The following is a 15125-nucleotide window of genomic DNA, read 5'->3' as shown; positions in this document are numbered from 1 at the left end:
TTCTTCACAGAGAATTGAATCAGCACTTTAAACTTGCCTGTGTGGTAGCACTTAGCCTATTTTTATAAATAAAGAAAAAATCCAACATATGTTATCCAGCCATATATAGAGCTGAGTTACATATTTTGTGTTTTTGTCAAATGATTAAAAAGTGAATCTGTCATTAATTTTTTTCCAAGGTGTTTTTGCACAGAACTTTGTGATTCTTTAAAATGTGTAACTTTAAAAGTTAGTAATACTCTCACTGGCTCTTGTGAGAGAGAGCTCTCATCTGCATTTATTATATCAGAATAATTCAAACCCATCTGCTAGATTTTTTTTTTTTAACATTGAAAATCATTGTGTTGTGTGATCATTCAGATGAATGGTGTGGTACTATTTGCTGGCATGTAATTTTTTAAGGGTTTCAGAAGTTTAAAAGGTCCACTTAGTAAAAATTTGTGGAACATTGAATATGTATCAGCTAACTTGCAGAATTGTTTGTTTTCATGTAGGCACCTCCACGCTTGATTCACTTTCAGAATCATAGCCCCAAGCCTAATGGTTCGGCTCTTCCTGCACAACAGATGAGATTTCCCCAAACTCAGAACCTACCAAGGCAGGCAATAAAGCCCAACCCACTGCAAATGGCATTCTTGGCACAGCAAGCTATAAAACAGGTAGAGTTTCTTTCCCTTTTCACTCATCATGTAAAAGGAAAACATCAAATGTGCTTTATATCATCTTACTTTTAGATTATGTTTCTAGAGTGCTTTGCAATTAGAACAGAGATTGCGTTTTCTGTATGACAAGATACTCAGTTTTGTTAATGAGATAACTGTCAAACTTCATTTTGACAGTTCTAAGCAGCTGAAGTATTACAGAAGTGAGCCACTGCGTGTGCTATGTAGGTGTTTCATGCTCTTGTTTGCTATTGCTGTGGTTTCTGGGCATTTATGCAAGACAGCCCAGCCTTCATCTACACACAGCAATCAGTGAATAGCCGAAATAGAAAATTCCTCTCTTTTGCTTGAGGCTAATGATTTTGCTAGGAACCAGGTAAAAGCTTGCCAAAAAAGCTATAGCTGCCACCACGCTCCAGAGTATGCCACATACTAACTTTTACTGAGAAAGAGATTAAAAAGAAATGCACAATTGTGGGACCTCTGCTGAGTAAGACTTAACTGGGGCAGAAGCAAATGCATAATACATTTTCAGGATGCTCAGGAAGGCAGATCTTTATTGAAAAGCATATTAACACGTGAATTGTTAGCTATGTGGAGGGAAAGAGAAAATCATGTCACTAGAGGTAAGCAGGGAAGAATCAAATGAGACTTATCTGTAACTTGAGAAGTGGAGTAATACCATTCATCTTTGCAGTGCTTATGATGTCAGAGAACTAATTTCAACTAAATTGAAGAAACTGTAAAATATCTTAAGAAAACCTGTAATAATAAAACCAAGTTACTTGTATTCGCTGCCTCTGAAAAGATTGGCCTGTCTGCAAGTCTTTCTTTCAAGCATTTCCATTATCTAGTAATGTCTTTCTGAAACTAGAAATGAGTAAATAGAATGAGTGATTACAAAGGAATTGAGCAGGATCAAATTTTGCCTACGGTTGCCATGAAATTCCATTAAAGTAGTTGAAAACTGCATATGCCTAAATGAGAAAGAAATTTAGTCTGACTTGACTGTGCACTTCATATCATGGTGCTAAATGTATATGTGGGTGGAGATCCAGTCAGCATTTCAAATTCTTAATCACTATAAGTTGTTAAGGGAAGCACAACATCAAATACTTGATGGTGTCCAAGTGACACTATAGCTATTTACTTAATAAAGCACTGGAGCAGTTGTGCATTCAGCCTATTATCTGTAATGCTTTTATTTCACTAAAACTGTTACATTTCTCCCACAACACTGTCAATGCAGCATGAAATATTAATAGATACTTAACATGGAGATACAGCTTTGAATTTAAGAATTCACATTCATTTCTTCTATTCAGTTTTCAGCTACTTGTCATCTTCCCTTGTCGTGTAAGATTGGCTCTTGAAATTAGATAACTTCAGAGTAAATTGGGATTTTATGTTTGAATTCAGCTTCCTGAACTAAGTTGCCTGTTTAACTGCTGAGTAGTTAGAACCAGTATATGCAGTAGATGTGAACAGTTGGTGGAAAAAAATCAAAAGATTAATTGTGGATTATTGTCTCTTCAGTGGCAGATCTGTAGTGGGCAAGCTCCAACTGCTCCTTCAACTGCAAGCAGCACAACATCTACTCCATCCAGCCCCACAGTCACTAGTGCTGTAGGATGTGATGGGAAGACGTATGGTCCCCCTGTGATAGACTTGAGTTCTCCAGTGGGTAGCTCTTACAACCTACCATCTCTTCCTGATGTAAGTGTAACACAAGAGTGATGTTTTGTGGATTCTGTTTTGAAGTAAGTCTTAATATTTGTGAGAATTGAAAGCCTTTTAGTCTGAAATTCTTGCTCTGTCAAAACAGTTGCAGAAAGCAACAATGCAGGATTGCCTACGTGTTTCTGGCAAGAGTCAGGACTATTCTGGGAGACAGCTGTTGGGACAACTAAGAAAAATAACATTGCAGGTTGTAATTGTAATTGGACTTGTTTATTTGGATGGTGCATGTTTTTCCCTCACCTCCTGTAACGATACGAACAAAAAAGAGTTAATGTAGCAGTGTCTATGGATAGCACTGGTTTGCTGATGATATTTCTGGTAATTATAAAACATTTTCTAATATATTTTTAATTCATCAGAAGGGCTATCTTAGGTAGGTATTAACTGTTGGTATACTAGATACATTGCTTATATCTTTTCCTTTTGGTACTTCTTTTTTTCATATATCCTCTAACATGCCTGTGAGCTGGTGATAGAGCATCATAAGATCATCTTTTCTTAAGCTTCTGACCTTCTCCTTCTGTTGCGGTTTAAGCCCAGCCGGTAACTCAGAACCACGCAGCTGTTCGCTCACTCTCTCCTTCTTCCCCCCACTCCCGGAGGGATGGGGAGGAGAATCAAAAGAATGTAACTCCCACGGGTTGAGATAAGAACAGTCCAGTAACTAAGGTATAACACAAATCACTACTGCTGCTACCACCAATAATAATAATGATAAGGGAAATAACAAGGGAAGAGAATACAACTGCTCACCACCCACCAACTGATACCCAACCCGATCCGAGCAGCAATCTAGCCCTTCTGGGTAGCTTCCCTCAGTTTATATACTGGTCATGACATGCTGTGGTATGGAATACCTCTTTGGCTATTTTGGGTCAGGTGTCCTGTCTCTGCTTCCTCCCGACTTCCCCTGCTCCCTGGCAGAGCATGAAACTGAGAAAGTCCCTGGTCAGAGTAAACATTACTCGGCAACAACTAAAAACATCGGTGTTATCAGCATTGTTCCCAGGCTGAAAGTCAAAAGCACAGCACTGCACCAGCTACTAAGAAGGAGAAAAATGGCTGCTACTGCTGAACCCAGGACATATTCATTGTTTCTTCTTATTGGTACATGTTTGTCAGAGGTGCATGTTAGCTATTGAGTTCTGGTCAGTTGACTTTATTCCTTAAAAACAACTGCCAAGCCTATTTTTGTGGTCTAAGGTTTGTAGATATCTGAAATGTCATGGTTTTCTAGTCATAACTTACTGTTACTCCCTCTTTTCCCACCTGTTTTGTGTTCTCACCAATAGGGTCTCAGATAAGTGTTATATTTTTTTTTTAAATAGAGTACAGAATCACAGTATCTGTCAGGCTTAAAAGAGGAACTATGCAACATGATCATAAAATTACAAGTATACTCACTAGTCTGAGACACTTGACTATACTGATTTTTGTGCACAGTATTATGAACTCTTCTACTGGTGAAGTTTATGCTATCAAAATACATGTCACAAATCACTGTAAATATGCTGGCCTAGCTGAGGCTTCAGCATCCACTTCTGGTAAATCTAGCTTATAAATAGAAGTTTCATTGATCAATGCAGTTTATACCAGTGAATTTGTGAGGTGTCTGGATAATTGAGGTATCTGGATAATTGAGAACTTATACCAAGGTAACCTATATACTTAACAAAAATAACCCGATGTATTGCAAAACCCCCTAATATTTGAGAAGGTCTTTTCTCTGCATCAAACCAGAATGTGTAATTTTTACGGAAAGTTAGAATGGTAAATTGGGAGTCCCTAAGACAAAGTTCAGTTGTCTGGCCTGAGCTGTGGGTGAAAAGAACAAGTGGTGGTTTGCTGTTTGCACTTTGAATCAGTATGCATGGCCACTGCCCAGAAGATATGTGGGACAGATGGAATTGAGTGTTCTTTGATGTTCTTCCAGTCCTGTTAAACACTAGTGGATTAATGGGTGGTTTGTGTATTGCTTATTACCTTTTTATTTATTTATTTATTTTTAGAGTATATAAGGTGAGCATGTCAGAAAAAAGTGTGGAGATAAAAGTTCATCTCTTACTTCGGTGTGTGGAGGGTAGCTGTCTGATATAAGCCTCCTCTGTAACTGAAGGAGAAAAAATGGCACTGAAAGAAATACCTAATCTTAAAATGAAGCACTGTCTGGATGTGGCCATTTCTTTTCATTTTAGAGAAAGCAAGGTGACCTGTTTTAAAGTAACCATCTCACTTTTTGAATGGCCAGAGCTAGGTGAAATGCATTTTGGTCTTCACCTTCAAAGTAACAGGATGGCAGAGGCATGGGATGCTTTGTTGTTAGAGAGGGTGTGTTTTGTGGTTTATTTTTTTTCACCCATCTCAACACTACCTGCTTTCCCTCTCTTCCCCCACCTTTTAGATTGATTGTTCAGGAAACATCACACTGGATAATGTTGTAAGGAAGGATGGCACTGCAGAGCAGAATCAGCCAAAACCCCCTTCGAACAGGACTGTGCAATCACCAAATTCATCAGTACCATCACCAGGCCTCTCGGGTAATTTCAATGTGGTGCAATTTTCTGTTTAAGTAGTGTAATGGAAAAATGTCATGTGGCAGTGTTAACACTGGTAATGAAAATAATGGCAAAGTTGTAGAAACCCTAGTAAGGGGCAAAGTTGAAGCAATATTTTAGTGTTGTAATCAAAAATGGGCAGATCTTAAAAATATGGAGGAAAAACGTAGTAGATTTTCTCAAATTGCACAAAAATCCATAGAAAAATGCTAGGGGTACACCAAACTAAAACCTGTAAGCTGTGGTAAGAGACCAGTATTTGAAAAAGCAAGATAGGATGTAACAGGAGACAGTGGCTACAAATGGTAACTTGGGAAGTTCAATTTGGATATTAAAAAATCTTTTTTCACTGGAAGAGTAATGCATCAGTGATAAAGGTTGATAATAGTTATTGTTGTGCATAGCTAAATGCGATGGACTTGAAGGACCCAGGGGATTCCTGTCACCATGACTGGTGACAGTCAATAGCTGCTCCTTACTCCCATTTCCTGATCTGACCTGTAGTGAGCCTCTGGGAGTGTGAATTCCCAATCAGCACTTGTGTAACATTCATGCACTCACATGGTGTTTATGTGCTTAGGAAGATTAGCTGAGACAGGTGGATAATGCATTCACAGGTAGCACAAACAGCACAGTCTGGTTTCTCAGGACCAATGCTTTGCATTCACAGGTAGCACAAACAGCACAGTCTGGTTTCTCAGGACCAATGCTTTGCAAAAATATCCTTCACAAGTCTTTCAGCTGTCTGGTCCCCAGACCCTTGGTCTCTCTCATATTTGACCCCTAGACTTCTTCCTACTTGCTAGCTTGTCTGGCTTTAAGTTTCCTAGCAGATGTCCTGAGAGATCTGCTAGAATTTAATACGGTAAGGCAAAACAAGCTGCAGTGATCAGGTTGGGGGTCAGCCAGGCAAAGGTACTACCCATTAGCCTGCTTACCTGCAGTGGGCCCCTTTTTTAGTCCTCTCTTTGTTTCTATTATTCCACGCTTCTCACCCTGTCGTGATTTTGTATTAAATGAGACATGGATTAAATAAATTACACTGCATGAGAAATTTTCCCCAAAACTTGTGTATTTGAGTCACATCTCAGACTTGGCACAGATCTGTGTTTTGTTCTAATTTGATTCTTCTATCCTAGGAGGAGTCAGTGTGACAAACATAAACCCTCCAATTCGTTCACCCAGTGCCTCCAGTGTTGGGAGCAGAGAGAGGTAAGGACAGAGTGGGAGAGAAGAAAATGTAACAGTCTCTGTAGAACATGCCTCAGTCTCTTCTCTCATTAATGCGTACAGAAGTCAATTTGCCTCACCTTCTCTGTTAACAGGCCAGGCCTGACGGTTATTACAGCACTCTTTGCATTCTAAAAGCAGTAATTTTTTTGTAATTTATTAATAGCACATCTAAAAACATTAACTCTGTAAATGATGGCTAGGTTGGCATTAGTAAAAGAATTCTAAATTAGGTTTTAAATTCAGAAAAATCTGCTCAAGGAAAAAGTTGCATATTGAAAGTCCTCATGGAACTATAAATTACTTCAGATTTAAGGAACTGATGCTACAAAGAGTCATTAAGAATTTTCTACCGTAATACAGTTAGTTATGTGAGTACTAGATATCTACTGAGAGTCTACACAAATGTTTTTATCCCTCAATGATGGAATATTAATGAACAAATATATTTACACAATGTTGTTTGAAGAGTGCAGATCCGTTAATGTATTTCAATAAATTGGAGCATACATCTGACATGAGATTAATTTTTCATGCAGAGAAAAATCAGATGACAGTCATCCTACTTAAATTGGAAATGCAGATGCTTTTTAATATAGAATACCTTTTGTTCTATTCCATTTACACGGTAAATTCTGTGAAGGACTCTTATGAGCTGTTTAAATCTTCATCTGAAGAGTCTTTTACTTGAATTTAAAAAATGTGACTATCTGCTGCTGCTTGAATTAATTTTGTTAGATTTAAAGTTCTTCATTATTATTAAAAATAATAAGCTGGTATTTTTGAGTTTGGATGTCGATTCTCATCCTATTATTACTAAACACATGAGAAAAAGGTGGATATAGTTCTGAAAGTAGGGGCCCAGTTTCTTTAGAGCAGCAAGGCTGTAAGAAACCCTTCCAAGATAATGTAAATATGTGTTTTATCTGTCACATTCACTTGAGTGGTTTACAATGATCAATTCAGCTCTGGAGAAACACTAGCCTTTCTCAAAATGTGCTGCATCCCCTCCAAAGTGGGATGATACTCAGTGGCAGTGGGGTTTTTTTATGTATAACCTTAAAGAAACAGATTATTTGCAAATCTTGTGCTAATGGGAAGTCAAACCATGAGTAGTTTTCCAGTTTTGGAACTGCACCCCTAAAATTTTCCCTTTTTGTAAAGCGTTTTCCATGTACATTAAAGGGAAGAAACTTGGATGTGCTGTTATGTAAAAGTAATACTATAGTGCTCAAGAGTCAAAGAAGCAAAATGGTTTAGCATCCTGAGGTCTCAGAAACCATGAGTGTACCAAAGGTGTCTAGTTTTGACTCTTAATTTCCTCTTTTTTACTGCTTTATTCTGTCATTTACAGTTCTGGCTCCTCCAGCAGACCACCAGGAGCTGATTCTACGCACAAAGTCCCAGTTGTTATGTTGGAGCCAATCAGAATTAAACAGGAGTCAAGTGCATCAAATGAGAACTTTGATTTCCCAATTGTTATAGTGAAGCAAGAAACAGAGGAGGAATCCCGGCCTCAGAATGTAATATTAGCAGTTATAAAGATCTCCTTTCTCTTTGGAGGGTGTTTTGCATTTCTGGGGAATAAAATAACTTACTAATATTCTGTTGGGGACTTGTGAAGGGGAAAACTAAAAAGCTAAATAAAACGAAGAGGTAAAATTCAAAATCAGACTAGCTTTACTGCCAGTTCAATTAACTGGTGTGATCAGAGTGCTTTTATCCATTGAAAACCTGGGAAAGTAGGAAATAGCTTGCAAACAACAAATTCTTATGTGCTAGGAAGTGTTTCTAATACATAGTACACTTATATATATATATATATATATATATATATATAAGGTTGCTAGACTTCTCGGGCATCAAAGATCAGATGTTTATTAGTGGAGCAGTAAATAGCCTTTTGTACTGAATTTCTCACATTTAGTTGCTTGATGTTATACTGCAGTAGTAACTTTTGGATGTATATTGCAAGTTGCATTGGCTGCTTGTGTATAAATTTGTTATTACGGACAGTTTACTTGTAAGGTCATGTAAATTCACATAAATACTATAATTTGGCTTCTGTGTCTTCTTACAGACCAACTTTTCAAGAAGCATACTTACTTCATTGCTGTTAGATAGCAATAATAATGCCGCTTCTGATGAAGCTGTTTTAAGAACAGATGCACCAGACAGTACAGACGATCAACCAGGAATACTGCAGGAGAACTCGTCCAGTGGAAAGACAGGATGGATAGGCCCCTCTCACACAGGGGAGGGCAGAAAAGAGGATGATCCCAATGAAGATTGGTGTGCAGTATGTCAAAATGGAGGGGAGCTCCTTTGCTGTGAGAAATGTCCCAAAGTATTCCATCTGTCTTGTCATGTCCCTACGTTAATGAGCTTTCCAAGGTAACTATGACCCCTTCCATTCCATATAAACTTGTATTAAAAAACACAAAATTTGTATTGTGAAATCCAGTACAAGAAGTTTCAGCCTCAAAGGAAGCAGTGGTGTTTTTGAAGTCTTGAATCCAGAAGTTTTATTAACTGGTGAAAATTGGAAATTACATTGAAACTTCAGTTTAACTTTCTTGTGTCTGCAAAATCTGTAACAAAATTCTTCACTTATTTTACAGTTAAGCAGCATCACTTAACATCTAGGGCATCTATTGTTAAGACTAGGCCACAGAATTGCCAATCCATCGTAGATGTTTTAAGGGTGATGGAAAAGATTTACATTTCTTTAATAACAATAAAAAACGAAAAATCTTAAGCCAATGTAATATTAAATATATTATTTACTATAGTGCTAAACATGGCTGCACTCCAAGCATAGGATGTAGTGACTGGCATCTAGTAGTATCTCGGTCAATGTTGAAACAAGCAGCAGGCTTTCTTGATTGGCTGTTACAAAATAACTACTCAGTTTCTTGAGTTTCGAAATACAGTCTTAAATAGGTTGTTCTTATAAGCATTACTGGCATTTGCTTCTGGAATTAGTGCCTTTGATGAAAATAAATGACATTTTGCAATGTTCCAACTTGGAAATGCCATGCAATAAGCTTATTAGTATTAAAGGATAAAAACATCTGTCATAACATGCTCATTGTTTAATGCTTTTATAAATATTAGGTTTCATTATTAAATATCAGCACAGTTTGCTGGTGTAAAACATTTGGATAGCAACTTAGGTTTTGATCATCTCTGTGCTACTCTGAGCAAGCATACTTTTGCAAGCGTATCTGCTCCTTTAAATGTCAGTTGAAATGGCACATGAAAATGTTCCCTACTTTTTGAACCTTCAAATTACAGTTTGGGTTTTTTGCTTGGGTTTTGTTTGTTTTAGTAAAATGATGCTACCTTACAGCTTTGTGCCATAAGCAAAACCTAGCAAAGTTACAGTAAGCACTTACACTAATAAACATTTGTGCCTGACAAGAAAACAGAAATCTTCAAGCAGGCAGGAAAAAATGTATTTACAAGGCTTTGTTTCTATGAAAATTAAAGCTTCAAAAATAAGTCTTTAAAATTTCTCTTTTTACTGGATCATTGTGTGGGAACTGAGATGATGATATCTGGGGGAAAGGGAAACAAAATCAACTTTTCTGACACCCGTTTAGATCTCTAAATGTGCATATTGGTACAAGTACACTTTGTTCCTAGACTTCAGAACCAGGGTTAGCTTAAGTTAGCTTTAGATGTATCAGGGTTTTGTTCTCATCTTTGTGGGGTTTGTTTTGTTTTCAACTGTAACATTCTACTTAACAAACTTTTGTCTCTTAGCATTAGTTCCTTCAAACACGCAAAATAATTCCTTTATTATTATGTCAGCAGTGTCACTCTACTTCTTTCATGATTGCCTTTTGTTCTTGCTTCAGGTGGATAGAACAATTTCATAGAACCATAGAATTACAGAATGGTTTGGATTGGAAGAGACCTTTAAAGGTCATCTTATCCAACCCCCTGCAATGAGCAAGGACATCTTCAATTAGATCAGGTTGCTCAAAATCCTGACCAACCTGGCCTTGAATGTTTCCAGGGATAGAACATTGAGCACCTCTGCAACCTGTTCCAGTGCTTCACCACCTTCACCATAAAAAATTTCTTACTTGCATCTAGTCTGAATCTACGTTCCTTTAATTTAAAACCATTATTACCCCTTGTCCTGTCACTGTTCTTATAGATGCACAAGGTCACTGCATCTTTGTTCCTTCACTCCGACTCACCACGATTTTCTGATTCTCAAATATTTAAACACATCATTCTGCCATCTTTCATGTTTCTTGTTTTCTTGTATCAAAAGATCTTTTAGTCATGATCTATATCAATTTTTGTATATCTACCACATTTCTGAGATGCTAGTCCAGGCACAGAGGTGACGCTGTCATATAAATAACTCCATCCAGTTAAGACAGTAGAAGGTAAAAGTCTCTTTGAGGTAAGATGCCCATTGCTCACTAATGCGTGCTAAAACTAGCAGATGGTGGAAATTTTTTGATTACTCTGAATAAAAACCAGTAAGATTTTTTCTTTTAACTTGGAAAGTCCCCTACCTTACTATTGTAATTAATTAAAAGGTGCTGCAGAAACTATTTCCCGTATTATAACGTACCCCTGAGTAACTAACACACAGAGCTCTAAACTGGTTATTGCTGAATTCTACTATAAGAAGTACAATTCAGCCCTCTTGTGGTTATCTGCAAGCATGCAAGTTTCCTCATTTATGGAGAAATACATCGAAAACAGAGCTTTCATAAGTTTTTCCACACTTTGAGGTTCAGAAATTGTGTTACAGAATCAGTTAACGTATCTTGCGGAGCAAATTTTGTCCAAATCTTATGTTGTCATTTAAACTATTGGTTTTTCCTAGACCAACTGATAAAATCAGGAACATGTGAAAGTTTTAGGGAGTGAAGAATTCCTAGTTTTCCAAAAAGTCTTGTCTAGGGCAATCTATATAGAGTAGTAATGCATTGTAGATCAAGCTTGTAGAAATAATGTATAGTTCTCACAATATAATGCTTTTTCCTTCTGTTTGGCCTATACGATTCCTTCAGTATCTGTAGTTAGGCAACAAAAATGCTTTGCTTGAATATTGTGAGCTCAAGTGAAATATTTCAGTACCAACAAAGGTAGACAGTTTGTCTACTATGACAAACCATTTTTCTGTTATGACACCTTTAATGACACCAGTGCCATTAAAAAGCAAACAAAGTTCTAATAAAGCATTTTTACCAGCAGCCTTTTTACCCTGCAGATGAGGAACTTAATGCAGAAATATATGGAAAGCCTTTTGTTAGGAGTGTGCTATAGTCTTTGAGATCAATGTGTCTGTCTTGTTTTTAGTGGAGAGTGGATCTGCACATTCTGTCGGGATTTGTCCAAGCCAGAAGTTGAATATGACTGTGATAAACCTGCTCACAGCTCTGAAAAAAGAAAACTGGAAGACACTGTGGGTTTGGCGCCAATAGACCGCAGGGTAAGGATAAAATGAGTACTGTCTTGCTGCTGCTTGTATTCTGAAATGCATTCATCTTTTCGAAAGTGATGGTAAGAAAGGAGAATTAACTTCTTAAAATAAGCTCTGCGATTATAGCAGCCTTCATGTAAACACGCTGAAAAACACATGAATGTCTGAGGAGTGGTTATGATCTGGTGCTCTGAAGTGGGAATGTGTTCTAGGAATTCCCAAGTGGTGTTTCTGACAGAGCTCTTGAATGTAGTGACTTTGCACTGAGAATTTTTTCTTGTGCTTTCCAAATTTGGCATAGGCTGATGTTATCAACTGATGGTTTTAGTCTTTAAAGCACTTTGTGAGCATGCTTACATAAAATTTCTATTGAAAACTTTCAGCAGTGTTTTACTTGCTTTCAGTTGGCAAGTACACTGAAATTGGTAGTTTATTTGGGGCCTTTGTCTACCTACCATTATTTACATGTGCTGCTGTCTAAAAGGAAAAAAAAGCTAGCTCCATCTGTGTTTTGTCGTAAATGTAAATTATAAAAATGTAAGTTATAAACTTAACTGTAAACATTCTGATAAAAGACCAGCAAGCATAAAATCACAAAACTATTTTAAGAATCTTGAGGATTAAGATCCAGTTAAATATGTTTGGATTCGCAAATGAAAGAGATTCCTTCCCACTGCTAACAAAAGCTCTGTAGGCTTTGCAGTTACAGAGCAGTTCTACTCAGACCAGGAAAAACATTATAGCTGTCTCTGAATATTTGTAAAGCACTAAGAGCCATGCATGCTTTTATTTATTCTCTTGAATGTCTGCTGGGCTCAGCAAATGCTGAATAACACTGCTAGTAACTGTATGAGATTCCATAGCATGCATTTGAGAGTTGATAAGGATGTAACTATTGCCAAGAAGGAATACTGTAGTTAATCTTGCTTCCAAATGCAATTTCTGTGCTCACTTTTCCATTTAGGTCTGAGGGAGTACAGAGCATGTGTTTTGTATTTTCTGTAGCCTGTTATTTTAGAACAAATCATGCAGGGTTCTCTAATTACTTGTGTTTCTATTTTTCTTGTCACAGAAGTGTGAAAGACTGCTGCTGTATCTCTACTGTCATGAAATGAGTCTTGCTTTTCAAGATCCAGTTTCTCCCACAGTATGCACCTTGCTTCTTTCCATTTTATGTTAAGCAGCATAATTGGCATGTTTCTAATGGCATTTTTATGTCTTATCATTATCAGCAGTCGTTTCCCAGACATTGAGTGTATTAAATGTGTTTAGTTTTATTAATACTGTCTGAAGCACAGTTAAAAGTTGAAGCACTGGGTTGGAAGGTGATTTACTAGTAAAATTCCTCAAGAAATGATTTTACTTAATAGTTCAAATGTAGACAGAAAAAGTAAGTTCTGAGCTGATTTCGCAGTGCTGAGTGATATCACTGAAAAGGGGAATTGGAATATGTTGTTTGGTTTTGGGTTTCTTTATTTTTTTTTTTCCAATTTACTTGATTTTGAGAATTAGGATACTCCATAAGACTAATATGATACTGAATTTCTTTATTATTAGCTTGAAATGTATTAGGTTAAGATGATAAACAATACCTGGGTATATTGGAAATCCAAGGGTGCCCAGAAGAGTTACCAGCATGATCAGGTGAAACATACCTCTTTTATGTTCTTCAAGGCAAGTCAATGGGAAAAGAATTCATCAATAAGTAATATGCTCCTATGCACCCTTTTTATTCCATTTGAATAAGAATTTTTCTTTTGGAGAACATTCAGCAGAGTTTAATAATAAGAAATGACACAAGAGATTAATTCATATAATGGTCATGAAATAGTAAATTCAGGTATTATAACATTAAAATATTAATCTCTCTCTCTTAAAATGTGAATTGACTTAGGAAAAATGTATAAAACCATTATAATTGGCTTTCATAGCCCATCTTATAATTTCTAATTATTTCTAAAGAAAGAATAAATTTTAATACCTACACCCACAGTTTGAGTGCCAAAATCATCGATATATCTCTGAAATTTGCCACCATTTCCAAGGACATATTTCATTAATATTTATTTTTGAATGCGTTAATTCATAATGCATTCAAAAAATTCATTTTAAGCAGCCCATGTACCATCTCCATTTGAGTGGGTTGCCAAAGTTACCATATGATGGTCTTGAGAGTGAAACTTATAGATGGCTCATTTGACTACATCCAAAAATAATGTCCAAATTGCTTCCTCTGTTGTGTATAATCAATGTAGGTGGGGGCTTATTTGGTTTTCTTTTATTTTAAAATAGGCAGGAGTATATTTAGGCAACAAAACTAGCCTACATCACTGTTAATCCAGACACTGTATGCATATACGTTAAAGGTACAATTCGTACATCTTAGAATTGTAATTTGAAGATGAGACTAAATCTTGCTCTCTCCCTCAGAGGCAAAGGTTTATAAAACAGTAAGTAATGAACATGACTGCGTTCAGTAAATTCTATTTTTCTCCATTTAGGTTCCCGATTACTACAAAATAATCAAAAAGCCTATGGACTTGTCAACCATCAAGAAAAGACTTGAAGTGACCAATTCATTCTACACAAAGCCAGAAGATTTTGTGGCTGATTTCAGACTGATTTTCCAAAACTGTGCTGAATTTAATGAGGTTAGAAAAGTAGATACTTTATCTGGTTTTGTAGGTGTAGTTGCTTTTAGGAAAACTGTAGTGGGGGTAGAACTTACAGCTTAAGAATTAATTGTATTAAACTTAGTTTGATGGTGAGACTGCAGTGAAAACATCACATTTGAAACTGCTGGAGTGCTAGATCACTATGCAGTGGAGATATTTCCACAGAAGGAAGGAGTATTGTAACAGACATGCTAGCTGGATGGCAGGATAGCAGGTAAAGAAGAGGATAATTATTTATCATAAAGATTAATGGTGGCCATTTGATTTTTAAAAATTGGTTTAATCCTCCTTGCCTCAAATATTGAATTCAGTGGGTTTTTCATTCTGGGAGGTCTGTACTCACCCTTATATATGTAGTTGCATGTTTAGTGATTGTTATTACCCTCACTGTGCATAAGGGAACACATGGTGAAAAAGGAATGCAGATAATGACTGGATCGGATGTTCCAAAGCAATTTAACATCCTGAAGGCATACCTATGTATTTCACAGCATAACCTGACTTTCCTCTTTATTTATTTTCTAGTAAGGATCTAAGAGTTTTTAGATTCTCTTTATATAGCTTTCAGGATGGGAATATGGCGTTTGCAATTGGCTTCTGTGATAATCCATCAGTGAAAAAAGTCATTAGAGGTGTTGGCCAAAAGATCTGTCCTCACCCTCTGGTTTGCAGGCTTGTGGTCTTTGGGACCAAGCGTTCCACAGGTGTCATTCTTGCTGCTGATTGGGCTTTTGGGTGTAGTTCGTAAGAGTACCTGAAAGACCAAATGTGATCCGAGTATAAACCTATTTTGTGATGCACTGATGTT

At 36.8% G+C, this 15125-nt stretch overlaps 1 protein-coding gene across 3 annotated transcripts in view; it reads left to right on the top strand.

Moving 5' to 3' along the window:
* Positions 1-15125, top strand: part of TRIM24 (tripartite motif containing 24) — a 69348-nt gene that overhangs the window by 52697 nt on the left and 1526 nt on the right. For 2 of the 3 annotated variants that reach the window (XM_080613860.1, XM_080613862.1), the window contains 9 exons: positions 495-659; positions 2199-2378; positions 4804-4939; positions 6097-6169; positions 7542-7710; positions 8268-8581; positions 11519-11651; positions 12715-12789; positions 14144-14293. In XM_080613860.1, the coding sequence (XP_080469986.1) occupies positions 495-659; positions 2199-2378; positions 4804-4939; positions 6097-6169; positions 7542-7710; positions 8268-8581; positions 11519-11651; positions 12715-12789; positions 14144-14293 (1395 nt within the window). The remainder of the gene's footprint in view (positions 1-494; positions 660-2198; positions 2379-4803; positions 4940-6096; positions 6170-7541; positions 7711-8267; positions 8582-11518; positions 11652-12714; positions 12790-14143; positions 14294-15125) is intronic. The other variant, XM_080613861.1, reaches the window with a different exon arrangement.

This window comes from Psittacula echo, assembly GCF_963264785.1.
Source record: "Psittacula echo genome assembly, chromosome: 1".
In the NCBI taxonomy this organism is placed as follows: domain Eukaryota; kingdom Metazoa; phylum Chordata; class Aves; order Psittaciformes; family Psittacidae; genus Psittacula; species Psittacula echo.
Note: the sequence above shows the minus strand (reverse complement) of the source record. Positions and strands in the feature narration are given on the sequence as shown.